Source organism: Diorhabda sublineata, chromosome 8, assembly GCF_026230105.1.
Source record: "Diorhabda sublineata isolate icDioSubl1.1 chromosome 8, icDioSubl1.1, whole genome shotgun sequence".
Classification (NCBI taxonomy): Eukaryota; Metazoa; Arthropoda; class Insecta; order Coleoptera; family Chrysomelidae; genus Diorhabda; species Diorhabda sublineata.
Genome location: NC_079481.1, coordinates 24,179,509 through 24,194,722, shown reverse-complemented (window position 1 = coordinate 24,194,722; position 15,214 = coordinate 24,179,509). Strand labels below are relative to the sequence as shown.

The 15,214-nt window shown below is 32.5% G+C and overlaps 1 protein-coding gene across 5 annotated transcripts in view; it reads right to left on the bottom strand.

Moving 5' to 3' along the window:
- The window catches only part of LOC130447457 (ephrin type-B receptor 1-B), a 779,444-nt gene that overhangs the window by 359,376 nt on the left and 404,854 nt on the right, over window positions 1-15,214 (bottom strand). For all 5 annotated transcript variants that reach the window (XM_056784282.1, XM_056784284.1, XM_056784280.1 and 2 more), the window contains exon 2: window positions 2,865-3,011. In XM_056784282.1, coding sequence (XP_056640260.1) covers window positions 2,865-2,943 — 79 coding nt within the window. In that variant the 5' untranslated portion in view covers window positions 2,944-3,011. The remainder of the gene's footprint in view (window positions 1-2,864; window positions 3,012-15,214) is intronic.

Sequence of the window (15,214 nt, the reverse complement as noted above, 5' to 3'; positions counted from 1 at the left end):
AATCGGACAACCGTAGAAAGTATCAACAAACATCAGAGACCATTCAACATATAACATTTGCTTGTAGTGCTAGCAAATACTGACTATTTACACCGGCATAACCAAGTGTGCAACATCCTACATCTGAAACTGGCCAAGTTCGGTCTTCGCAATACGTATACACCGTATAAGTTTCTCGAAAATTACAATTTTAGACTCTACTAATGATAGGTTCATAATCACCGATAGAAAGGTACTAACGAATAACAGACCAGACCTCGTGGTGGTTGATAGGAGAGTCAACTCATTTCTTCTCGTCGATGTACTTGTACCAAACACTCAAACGTCCTCAACAAACACCAGGAGAAACTGGTAAAGTACGCGGATCTCGCAATTGAGATTGGCACAGCGAAAATGTAAATAGTTTCAGTTTTTATGTTAGCAAGCGGCGTCGTACCTAGATAGCAACGTCAAAGGCGATTACCATAAAACACCTTCGCCGACATAGTGCGCAAGTTAGTTTATTATGTCAACTGAGCCTAATCCTTTTGATACTTTGTATCCGGGATAAATAAACAATACCAGCTTTAACCTTTATACTATTAACAAAAATGTAACGGAATTCAAGGACGATGTCTAATTTTTTTATATCGTTTAATATTATGAACAAAAAATGATAATTTTTGATAAAACTAGATCAAAACCAATCAAAAAATATATAAATTTAAACGCTCCAAACAATCAAGTGACTTTGATCTTCGGCCTACGCAATAGCAATCTAACTTTGAATATTTCTGCCAACTAGTGGCATTCGGATTCAGCAAGAAACATTCAAGCAATGGATGACAGTCGAGAAGGTTTTCAAGGAATTAGTTCCCACACATTTACTAAAGTACTGCGTCTGCATGAAGATTCGAAGAAGGCCGTTCATTCACGTCAAATGGGGTTTTGGTATTAGGGTGTCAAAATACTCGAAGGAGTTCTGGATTTCTTTATTAAAATCCATTTTTATTTTAATAAACTAAAATTCATGTCATTCTTTTCTTTTTTCGACTACTGACAAGATGGGAAGTGCGTCGTGTTATTTGCCTCCAGTGCAATTTGTATTTCGGTTATTCGCTAGTGTCCATAAAGGTGGGAGATATTTTACTTTCTGTGACTTCAGGTTTAAAGCATTTAAATGAAATGTTCAATTTGACAGAAAACAAGATTACTTGGAAACTGTATTTGTTCCAGTTTTTTTGATACTAAATCCCAATATTCCTATTTCTGTGAAAAGTTGGAATTTTTTCCTCAGTCCAAACATCTGTTGCAAGAAATTTCCAGCACTTATCGTGTACAATGAAAGTCTCAATATTCCATTTCCTGTGTCTGTCTCCCCTTATATTCACAGTATTCAAAATGCTTACATTGTTTCACCTCATAGTTTTCCACGGGAAGCCACCTGGTGGATAGCCCAGTAGAAAAATACAAAAATTATAGCTGTTGAAAATTAAAGCTCAATGTTGCCAACTCATGCTGATTCCGACTGACAGTAGGAGGAACAGGCAAGTTCTGAAGATGCCAATCACACGAGTTAAGGAAACGTCAAGTAGCAGTAGTTAGTTACGTTTTACTATGAGCTAGCCTAATATAGAAAGAAGGGTTATAAATAAAAAATGTGATTATTTTTTACTATATTCTCCCCTTATTTCCACACAATTTCCAGAACGTCTGACTAAAGCTTCTATGGTCTTTACTTAAAAACTTAAACCAGTCAAAATGTTGTACGTTATCTTTTCCCCAAATATTAAATTAAAATCTTTTCCAGTTAGACGATCAAGGGAAAACAAAAATGAACAGGAGTTGTGCAAATTGAACTCACAGAAGGATGAATGCGTGCATCGAGCACACGTGAGTCGAGTCGCTTGACATGATGCAAGACAACGTGCAATACAATGCAAGATCAAGCACTTGCAACTTTATCGGTTTGATTTTATTGCGTGCAAGTTGCAATTCTAGGGAGAAATCTAGTGGCTCAACATATCAGCTGACTTCCGCAAAACTTTATTTTCATTGTTGAGCGAGGCACAAAATATTGAATGAAATTTGAGTTTAGGATATTGATAATACTCTTTTCTATCTATCACACTCCAAAAGCAAAGTAACAGAAGTTATGATTAATGCTAGTGATGCACTGACCACTTTTTTTCTTGTTTATTTTACATAGTTTTGTTATTTTCATTTTTAAACAGCACACAAATATTATATAAAATGCAATATTTATCGATGCAATATATTGACCTTGCAATAAATTACATACATTCTTGCATCATGTCAAACGGCCTTAAAAACGGTATTTTTAATCCCTATATTTAGCTAAAAATGCTTATTACCATAAATAAAAGAAGAAAAATTATGAAAGGGCTAACGACAGAGTAACAAAGAGTAAATACTTTCTCATCAATGCGATTATAGTCATAGTCTTGTAACCTAACCATTCTTAAATTAAAAGGCCTTTTTGTAGAAAATTCAAAAAATTTTATATAATATTGAACATTATCTCAATAAGCAAAATTTCAGATGTTGCTAACGGTTTTCCGTTTTGTCTTAATGATAACAATTATCAAAAGTTCGTATGTCTGCCCATCTCTAGGACCCACTTCCGCAGTTCAAATTTTCTTGTGCGCTTGTCGAACGATCTTTCGGATTCGACACAGGTAGTGTGCGATAGATGCACGAAATGTTTTTTAAATGTGCCTGTGCGCTCGATGCATGTGCACCCCACCCAGAAGAATACACAACTTCAAGTTCTGCCAAAGTTAAGTAATTGATGTTCTATGAGTAAGCCGAATAATACAAATGTTCTTTAACAATCAGCAAATACATTTTGATTAAGGGCTTACCTTGTTCAGCATTAATCCGGTGATGGTAGTAGGAAAAAGCAGCTAACAAAAGAAGGAGAATGTGCCTCGTTAAACCCATGGCGGACGTTGGTAGAGGCGACGTCCAGCCCTGGTTGGCGGACTTGCGAAAATGTCGGCTACTTCATTCTACAACAAAAAAAATTTTTAGATCGGTTGTCTCACAAAAGAATAACTGTACTCTACTTCAAAAGATATATTGAAGGATATTTCAGCATATTTTGCTTTTGATTGTCATGAATATCTTTAAAATATTGTACGTCCTTTGCCTGACTGGATTAATGATGAAAATCGTGATGATAATTATGATAGTAAAATAAGAATTCGGAAATTCTTGAGTTGAATAATTTTACAAAGTGAATAATAAACAAAACCTTTCATTTATTATATAAACAAAGAGGAATCAGTCACATTCAAGAGTAATACATGTCCTTCAATATTTTTTTCAGTTTTAGGAATAGACTCAGCAACCACTTCTTCATTAGAGTCTAATATCTGTCTTTGGAGCATTCTTTTGATGTCAGTTCCTGCGTATACATTGGTAGGTCAAGCGCATTTCGTACGATTCGGTCTCGATTTTCATCGATTTGTGACACGGTGCTTTGTCTTAAACACAAATAATCTGCTTCATCTCATTTGAAGTCGCTGATGGTTAAACCTCTCTTACGATAATCTATTAATGGCATATCTTGTACGTCCCAAATTATGGATACCGTAGCCTTACCAGCTGATTCTGGAATTTTTGGTCGCTTTTAGGCAACATTCGCCGGCTGCTGTCAATTCAGATGATGATCTTCTTGATTAATGTGTACATCATACATTGTAGCAGCAAATTCAAACTGCTCTTTTAATGCATCATTGATTTTTGACAGCATTGATTATGTGCCTAATCCATTCGAAGAAAGTCTTCCTAAGAGATAAACGTTCATGCAAAATAGTAAATGCACGGCCTTCTGATGTCGTAGACTCCATCGCACCATTTCAGTTTGCGATATTTGAAAATATTTTTAAGTGGTTGTGCCAATGAAGTCATCTTTTCACTTGCATAAATGTTTAACGACACGTAAACTTTAAGATCTCAATTTTGACCACGCATGTTTCGAAGATTGGTACTGACGAAAAAAAGAATTGGTAAGACACTGAAGTTGCCTACACCTGGGATTTATTCTGTGTGGAGTAAGCTCATAATTCATATTGTACTTTCACTGCAATTTAAAACTGGCAAACGAGCATAATGAAACTACTTCAATGTATGCAAACAAACTCCAACAATCAAAAACATAAACAAGTTATTTGTCATTGTTAGTATTGGCAGAATCATGACGGTATGTAGTCACTGAAGTCATAACATTTTACACTGAAATACGTTGATGGCATTTTTCATTTCGCCGTTATCAGTTTTCAACTTCGATTCCAATATACGTTTTATTCTACAAAATTTTCAACTGTTGACCCATAAAAACGGTGATACATCGTTAAAAATAGGGTTTTCGGGATGCTGTATATCTAGTACTAATAAAAAACAAACATGAATAAAACAACACGTGTAGGAAAATACGGAAGAATCCCCTCAAAGAGGGTGTTTTACCCTTTGGGAGAAAAAACTCGTGATTTGGTTAGGATGGCGTAGATAAAATGTTTTAATAACAAGATATTATACAAACTGGATTTAAAGTTCTAATTTTTGTATCAGATTTTCATAGAAAGTGTTAAAACGGTTTTCTCTATATATCTACTCTAAAAAATTCAATTCACAATAATTTCTTTGTTTATTAAAATGAAGAACAGAACATGAATAAAATTTATATTAGATCACCTTTTATTTAACTTAATTTAACGATGAAATATATATAAAAAATTGATCTTTCACAACAGAATTAATGATGGAAAACCGTCTGGAAAACATAGCATAAATATTCAATATTTAATTTGAACCTATAGATGTTCCATCTTCAATATGTTGTCTTATCTGTCGCTCTAACTCGATTGGGACTATTTACTGCACACCTTTATTACCTGATACCCGGTTAAGGTAATGTTTCTCGAGGTTTGTAACCCCCAAGCATTCTAACTATTGTAGTGTGAATTGGAAACAAAACTTTTTAGTGTCGATACTTTAACTTATGCCTGGCGGGCTCTAGCTTTCATTTTATGGAGTATAGATAGGATACACACTAAGAAAATACAAGGAATTTAACATTAATTAACTTGAGATATAGTTTGTTTTAAGTTGATTGAAGAAAGTAGAAGAAAAAGCGAAAAAAGAACATTTGTTGTAAAGCATTGAGCCAACCAGTGACGTTCGTGAAAGTACGAATATAAGTTTCCAAGAATTTATGTCAATGGAACCAAAAGTTGATACTAGTTTTTGAATGAGAACTAAGTGAATAAGGATATTTGTAAATGTCAATGGAATAATAAAACTTTGTTTATGGACTTTCAGCTTTTGCTTCGATAGAAAATCCTCAATTTATAGATTAATTATTTAACTGTATAAATATATATTCTTAAAGTTATTGCGTCTAACAATTTTCCCAACCGATTATTGGTCGTTTTTTGAGATACATCTAGCCTTTAGGAGGCCATAAATATAAATATAGAAGGGTTTTTTAGTTTGATTATTAGGTATTTCCATCTACAATCGCAAATGGTATGACGTATGTTCATAATAATGATTAGATGGCACGTATAGTAGGTAGGAATTGATCATTATTCTAATTTTTAATTGATGGCGCAGTTGTCTTGTTAGTAATTTTTCATTTATTTAGCTTATTCATATATATTTAGATTCGACAATTCGCCTCATCTTCATAATTACTAAGGTCTCTCAAGTTAGCGGACCAACTTATAAACAAATAAATTCTGACAAGCTCAAAAACTACCGCTTAGATTGCCATGCAAGAAAATATCTTTGCCGATATCCGGGGCAAAACGGGAAATCACCACTTCTACGTATGATGTTCGGAATGATTTTATTGTAAGAAATGGCTTTTCCCCGTTTTACCCCAAATGCCAACGAACCCCGAGGTCGGCAATGATATTTTCGTGAACGGCAAATCAAACAGCAATTATCTACATGCTTTGTTCCACTCATTGTTTAAAGGGGACTAATATTCCAGGGAGTGGCTCGCTACATTGATAGTTAACTGAAATCTTAGATGATTGCGGCTTTAGGAAACAGCTCTTTAAATGCTATCACTGATCCACTATTCGTAAATAATCCAAAAATAAGTAGTCACTAACTGAAAAATTGCTATTTCCATATTGCTTTATACTACTAATAATTTTAACAAAAAATGGGGTATATACCCAGGTATTTGATATTAAAATCTATAAAACCATCAGTCCATCCATGGAAAAACAGTTTCAAAAATCGTACGGACCAAATAAAAATCGATCGTTTAAAGCTAGTGACATACTCTTATTTATTTAACCGAGAAAACCCACTAATATGTGAAGCTGGTAACGAGAATCTAAACGAGAAACACTTATTGTTGAACAGTCAAAAGTACAAAAACGAAAGACTATTTAACAACTTTTCAAATACCATAATTTCTCTACTCAACAATAATTGTAATACCACAAACTTAACCAAATATCTAATAGACACTCAATTGTATCATAAATTGTAAACAACTGACATTTCGCTAATAACCTTTGTAGTTGATTGATAAATAGAAAAAAATTTGCATATGCGTTTTCTTTTATTAAATGCATCATGACGATGCAAACATTTATTAAACAATTATTAAATTCTTTCATTAGAGGTTCACGTGAGTATATTTCCATGTTTTTATAATAATACAGCTTTGATTCGTGAGTAGATTCCCCGTAATCCACAATAATAACATTAGGTACGAAATAACTACCAAAGGGCAACAAAAGCGAGGTAAACGAATTTACATATAAAATGAAAGAACAGACGAAGTTTAGAATTAGAAAGGTGGGTCTATAAAATAAAGGGCTAAAGTGTTTTGGTACGATGTTAGTGAGTCTGTTTTAGACAAATTCACTGTTTGTAAATTTTAAAGGGAACAATGGCCGCAGGAGAAACGCGGTCTTTGTGTAGTTTTATTACCCCAAATAAAACAAACGGAATGCGTATCAGTAACTATAAATATTAGACTAGTTAAAATAAAATAACAACGAATTTATGAGTCATAAATTGATAGGGTTATATTCAACTTCTTAAATGCCGAAATATAATTGTTAGTTTATATTACATTCATAAATGCATCCCTAGAAAGCCATTTTCATTTCAGTGTGATTTAATATTGAACAAAAATACGTGGGTTGAAAATTTTCAACATTGACAAGGCATTTTTTTACAAAAAGTGCTTTCAATTCGAATTGAGAACATTGTGTATTTACTTTATAGAAGCAATATATTTTCCGATGATATTATTGCATATACAAACCTAAATTTTTTCAAACCAGATTATTATTTCACACCCAATTATTTCTAATTATTTGAAATGGACAATGAAAATGAAATTTAGTAGTATGGTGCGCTAACGGAGTTTTGAATGGTGTTGAAAATGTCACCAAATAAATTCAACACAAAAGATGACAGAAATTTCATGAATTATTCCAGGACATAAATTCAGTTAAATTAACTACCTGACCTACGCTTTCACAAAGGTCCTTTTAAATTCACTGCTAAGTTTTGCCAAAAAGTGTCACAGGTTAGGTTTTAGCTCGTACAATCGATTGCTTGGTTTCATTTGATAAAATGTTTAATTTTCAGTTAACATTTCCTTCATCATTTTTAAATTATCCAAATTTTGTTGTATTTGTATGAATTTTCGCATTTTTCGAAATATTAAAATAGACCGATATTACATGTACAAATATTGCATCTTAAATTCCTCTGGCCGAATTTACCACACCAAGAAACAACTATAAACCAAAAAAATCAAAAGTGTTTCTTCTGTATATACTCCTTTTCTGTTATTCATTGGAAATCGACCACAGACTTTTTATCTATGTGTTCTTTCAGTCGTCAGTTGAGCCATTTTTTATATCTTCTGTATTAAAAACGTACTATCATTTCCTCTTTTTGTTCTTTTTTTTTATTTTGTCCTGGTCAATTTATTTTTTTTTAATCTTCCTGATTGTTTTATCCCACCTCTTTTGTTTTCGAGGCTATTATTTGTAAGTTCGTTCTCATTATCACAACAATTCATATGTATTTTTTTATTTTCTTTGCTCGATTATTTTTCCATATGTGTTCTTTTTTGATTCCCTTTCATTCCGTTTTCGTCATTATTTCTCTCAATAATTCATTTCAATTGCTTCAATTGTAGTTTTCGTGTAATATGCTGCAATGTTACCATTTACGTATTTTGTTTCAAAATCAATTTGTTGAAGCCAACGATCGTTTCATTTATTTATAATCTAGTTGATTTATTGGCTTTGTTACTCTGCGTGTATTTTCCCGTCTTTTGAGATGATTGTTCATAGATAATTATATGCCGATAGTGTGTTAATAATGTGCTTTTTTTACATTGTCGTTCAATTTTGTTTCTTTCGCCTTGTGTATTTTCACAATTTAGACATAAATTCCGATCAAACTGAAAATCTGTGAAATTGTTTAAAATACACTTGAACATAGAATTTGAATGTTCCCCATCATTTTCGTGTAGAGAATAAATTATAATCAAGGTCAAATGTCAAAAAATGAATTTTTCGCAATTTTCAACAAAACGGTGAAATCATAAGATTACCTTAGACGAAAATTGTAGATCATAAAATTATCTACAAAAAACGTATCAATAATTTTTTTCCTACAAGCCACTGTTTCTGAGATATAATGATTCCAAAATTTGTAAAAGTTGTCGTAATTAATGGTTTCACCAATATATTTTCAGCGGTAAACTTTTCTTACAACATTGAAATGAACCAAGACTTGTGAGTATTTGTAAGAAATTTCTGTTGACTGGTTGGAAGTTCATCAATTAAATTATCAATTGACAAAGATGTTGCTTAATTTCGACGATGTTGTTCTGCACCTTTGCTATTTCTCGTGCAATCATTATAGTTATTAACTACGACAGTAAATATGAAACATCATAACTTTTTGAAACGTTATATCTCAAAAACGGTGGCTCGTAGAAAAAAAAGTATTCATACGGTTTTTGTAGATAATTTTATGATCTATAATTTTTATCTGAGGTATTTTTATGATAAAACTCATTTTTTGACCTTTGACCTTGAATAAATTTTTTTCCATACACGGAAATGATGAGAAACATTCAAATTTTATTTTCAATTGTATTTTAAACAATTTTACTGATTTTTACCTTGATGGGAATTTATGTAGCTTCACTCTTATTTTTTGGTCTAATTTGACCGGACTATTATCAAGGAAAGGGTGAGAAACACAAGTAGGTATGAATAAGTGAGAAGTTTTCTACAACTATTCTATGTAAATTACTCTACGGTGATCGAGTAAGTTTTTTTATAATGCTATATCTTATTTATAATTTATTTAAACTGTTGTAACGACGCGGCGGGGAGAATTTATAATCAATGTCTCCTACTTACTTACATAATTTATTTATACGCCTACACTAAGTACACTTAACTATTTACTATTCACTAAACTATGCACTAATTTTTATTAATAACACTTATCTAATTCTTAACATATTAATTTATTTAAGCACTGTTTATTTGTCTATCCCGTTGTGTTCGGGATGACATCTGATTAATTACTGACTCCCTCGCTGATAAACAAGCGAGTATGTATATAAAATAATTTCCAGATCATTCGATTCTAGAAAATAAAAAAACAAATAAGAAGGCCTTCCTAGAAATCAATTCTATAAAAACAATATAATCAATTCGCCGCTGTATATAAAAAACATATGAACAGCCCTTCTGAGAACCGTCACATTCGCCGATCTTTAAACTCTTTCATTATAACCGAACAGTACCAGCTTAGCGGTCCATGTCGTGAACGAATTCCCAACAATAATTAATTATAAGAAAATATTGATATTGGGGTTAATAAAATATCTCCTGACTACAGAACGTAAGAAATTTGCTCAATGCGAGGAAAAAATAATTAAATAATCAACCAATGCTAATTGATATATTTAAAGAATCTATTTGAAGAGTCATTTTCCATATTGAAAACCGACAATCGCTTGAAACTAAACGTGGATAATATGATGGATTTAGCAGCAATTCGTACTTATGAAGAATGTACCGACACAGAAAATCAATTTTCTTATCTTTTATTTTGTTTGGAATCCCATATATAATATATAATAACTACTACTCTTCCTTATACAAGTTAATGAAATAAACATTATATATTGGTCGGCTGTTCCTTGCGTTGCGGAATGGCCTTAATTAACACATGGATAATCTTCTTCATAAATTTTATGAACCGTCTGTTTGAAGCTAAAAAAATACACACACATATTTCATTGTAATAAAAAAGTAATCTCCTCATTCACTGTCATAATGATTCTGTTCTCAGCAAGAATAAAAAGAAACTAACCAAGTAAGTATAAGAATAACAAGTGGATTAAAGTGAGGGGCTGTCAATTTCCCATCTGACACATGATTTTGCACTGTGTATTTATAATTCATATAGATGACTAAAATTAATTCAATTTAAAATTCAGGTACAATAAATGGTATAAATATGAACAGTATACGCTGATCATACAGATAGCCCACTATTGTAAACATAAATTAAGAATTTCCGGCATTGGTTGGATTGGAAGCGAATTATTTAACTTTGAATTGGTGAGTTGGTTTCAAAACTTCTAGCAATATGTAAAAAATTGATATTGATATTGGATCCCGTCATTTCCGAGACTATACCATTGGTTCTAGGAGCACTTTAATTTTTGCCCAAGCAGGTCACTGGCCTCACTTGGATAAAAGCACTGGGCTACTCAGTCCATCCAACGCAATCATAGCAGAGTTATGATATACGTGATAGAGACCAGAGCAGAGAACACCATAACTAAGCGGCTTTTAAGAACTACTGATATGCGAACACTGAGATCAATAGCGGGACACACATTATTCGTCCACAAGAGAAATGATGAAAAAAGAGAGACATGTGACATTCAGGATGTAATGAGATGGGCGAAAAATCGGCGAAGGGAATAGAGACCACGTGGACAGAATGTCAGATGACAGGTTGGCAAATATTGCAAAGGAAGAAAAAACGAATACATCCCGACCACCAGGACTACCACCTACAAGATGGTATGAAAGCTGGTCTTTATCATCCCAGCTGCAGCTAGGCAACCATTCATGCAAACACAGTCCTAACGTACAATGAAGAATAAGATATAAATTATATATTGTGGACCACAATGCCATAATAAATCAACTTGGTCCTCAATATATTAAATTTTCATTTCGTTTTAACCTATTTAAAAAAAATGTATAATTATACGATTGTCTCACAGTTATTATCATTATCATCATGTTATTCTTTTAAAAACATTTATTTCTTAATACGAAGGCGTCTTTAGAGGGGATTATAATGTTAATTTCGGCAATGGTTCTCATGTCATTTGTCAAAATTTCACATAAATCTGACAGATATATTGGGTTGAATAATAAAATAAAAAGATAAGTTCTTTGTTAGGTGAATATGGGGAGAAGAGTAGAATTTTCAGTGTCTTCTTTATCTTCTTGCTTGTTTTTTCCTGCCTACATTGCTTTTCTGTTCATTCTTTGTAGGTTCATTCGCATTTTATGTCCACTCCAAGTAAAGTTAGGTTGGTCTGCCAGCTTTCGATATGTCACCGAGCACAATCTCATCTAATGGTCTCAGCAATAATCCATTCAGACAGGATTTGAGTGCTCATTCAGTGCAAGAGATTTCCGACCAAAAAGAATTTTAAATTTAAATTCCAACCACAAAAAATTCCTTGAAGGCCTTTTTTCTCGATAACATAACTAGAAGTGGTAGATCTTGATGGAACAACTTAACCTAATCAAATTATGAGGTAAGGAAAAACATTACAATGGAATCATCTAAAAACGGTCATTGATATTGGAACAAGCACCCATCTTATAAGATCCTCCACTTCTAATGAGGTGATCTAAACAAAAGTCATTCAAGGAATTTTTGATGATTAAATGTTGAATATAGAATACTTTTAGGGAAGAATTCGTTGCACTTAATTCTTATGGGAAACAAAAGGCTCAAAAATATTTTTATGTAAATAGGGATAGCCAAGTTTTAAAAACCTGGCAGACCTTTTTTGAATCTCTTTTTTTTTGAAACTATAAATGCACCTAATATTTGATTTGTGCACCTGAATAACACTTAAAATTTTATAGAGGTCTGCTATTTTTACTGGAAAATTAGCCGAACATTGTAACGATTATGACATTCTTTATTAAGAAATTTTGTAACATACATATATTCAAAAAATTATAACATATAGCAGATCCAACACATAAATCTGTTGGTAGCAGGTGAATGACGCATTTACCACTTTAGGAAATAAGATACCAATCTATAGAAAAATGTACATACCATCCTCATTTGTCGTCTGATTGGCGAAGAATATACAAAATGACACACAATTGACACATCGATAAAAACCCATGCATGCGTACTAAAGCTTCATAAAAATTAAGAATCCTTTCCGAGAGACAAAATATCCATTTAGAGGATTTATTTTTTTCTGCTTCATTATACCTCCATTAAGACTTTCACTGATGATCCTCTTAAGGATTATCTAGATGTAACTGTTCCGAAATGGCATGTTGTCAAATTTACCTCATTTAAATGTATACAACGCGTTGTCTCTAAATTTCATCTCTCTCATGGTTAATACGCCTGCCTTTAGCATTATCAGATGATTCGAATCTTTTCATGTGCAGATACAATTAAAACAGAGACGGGTCGAGATGTTTTTTTTTTATAGTAAAAAATCGATGTACCAATATATCTACCGAGGTTTAACGAAAATACAAAATTTTGATTGCATCATAATTTGATAACAGAATCTGTTCAGTTCTCCATATTAACTACATTTGATAAAATTGCTCTTTTCTCTGACATCAGAGACAGTAAACATGGATAAACACTTTTCTATTGACAGTTGAAACCCATATTTAGAATGAGTACACTTTTGAGCAAAGACTTAGTTCTTTTAGACGCCATATCATACAAGCTGATGTTTTTTATTGTCATTTGTCTGTTTGAAATCTACGAAAGATGAATTGGTTATATTGTATTCAAACAAATTGTTGGTAATTCCTTGGGAAAAAAAATCTGGCCTGTTACCGATTAGTTCTAAAGCCTATTTCATATTCCCCTAGTTTTTTTATTATAGTCGTTAGCACTTCATAGTGAGAAGTATCTAATAATGCAATTTCCCTGTATTTTTGAAAATAATTTGTTACCTTTTTGGAATCAAGCATATTAGGAGCTTTTCGTCACTTATGAGGCATGTTTTCTTGCGATCTGGAATCAATTCATTTATATTTTGATACTCTTTTCCGTCCTTAAGCCTATTAGGCGTAATTTCACTTTCTACTGGCTTCTTGTTCTTTTGGTCTGCTGTTGATACAACTTAATTCTAACAAAAAGACACAACAAATGCGATCTCGCTTATAGTAAATTTTGTTCGAGAGAGTAATAAAACATAATTTTGAAGGCAAAACTCAATATGGTGAATTTCTAATACAAAATAATCTAAAAACTTCCTAAATTTTTCGTGAGTGTACCTGAGCTAATAGAAGTTTTCGATATTTTATTGGTCTTTTATAACCATAAGCTGTATAGAACAAGGAATAGAGGTTTGGAAAGGCCAAAAACCTTGCGTAAAAAAGAATACATTGCCGTATTATGAATTTTTTTGCAATAAATACCTATTTGCTAATGAAGATTAGAAATTTTGTTCTATTTTAATGCAGTTTATCACGAAAATATTTTAAAATATACATTGAAGAAGCTCTGAGTAGCTGGAGAACTAGCATGGTGAGAATGGGAATTAAGAGAGAGGATAAGTGCCTAACAATTCTATTTTTGTTGTTATAGTTTGCGACCAGGACGATGCAGATTATATGTTGAGAATATGCAAAATGGGGTTTGAATAAGAATATGTCAAGAGCAGTATAAGTGACGGTAGGAAGAACGCGAAGAGATCCCGAATGGTTAGATGATGCAGACAATTCAAATACCTAGGAAGCATAATTTCGGAAGATATAACAACAAAAGAAGATATAAAAAATAGAGTGCAACAAGGGAGAAAAGCTACACAAACTCATAGCTATGGTCAGAAAAAATTAACTTAAACACAAAAATGACAATATACTCAGTCATAGTGGAGCCCATTCTAACGTATGGATGCGAGTGTTGACAACTGACACATTAACAAGAGAAAACAATAAACGCTATAGAAATGGACTACTTGAGAAGATCGTGCAGGATATCCAGAGCAGAGCTTATATGGAATGAATATATTCGATGAAGAACAGGTAGAGTACACACGACTTCAGGGAGAAAATAGACTAAACAACTGCTCTGGTAAGTACAAGTGATGAGAAAGGAGCAGAACAGGTGGCCGAAGAATAGAAAAAGATAAGGACCTAGAAGAACGGATTGAGGAGTCTCTGAAAGATGTAGCTATTTAGGAAAACGAATGAAATTAGTCAAAGCATACTATGAAAACTTTTATGAGAATAGGTTTTCACATTCCAAAAAGTCTATTTTAAAGGTATTATGTTATAGAGAAGAAATTACCTAACGGCTATAAAAGAAATGAGAAACTAAAGAAGAGATATATTCCATTTAGATGCATCAACGAGGAACATATTCCAAATAATGTTTGCCAAGATGGAGCTGTTATATGCTTTAATAAGTAATTTATCTACTGGTTTGAATCCACCACCAGGAAAGGGCGCAGACTGATAATGATACACTTCGACAGTTCAAACCGTTTTGTTAAAGATGGTTGACTAACATTTTAATCTATTCGTATTGGTTACTACCATGAGGATGTGAGTGGTGATGTCTTTAAAGAATGGTTCAAACAAATGATAGATCTTTTTCTCAGAACTGTATAAAAGTAATGGATAATGCAAATTATTCCTCTAGACTTTTTGGTTTGGTTAAAAAAAGTTTTATAACGAATTGGTTAAATTCAAAGTTCCATTCAGATTCTGGGAGAAAAAGACTGTATTCTTTGTGTCCCGTTCATAATGAAAACCAATATATGGGATGGATTACGAATGGTTCATTATTTTTATATTCTCTCATTTATAAAAGTAGACTACAAGCTACTCTGACAAACCATGTAGACAGAAAAATGGCAGTTTATTATAGAAATAATTTTGAA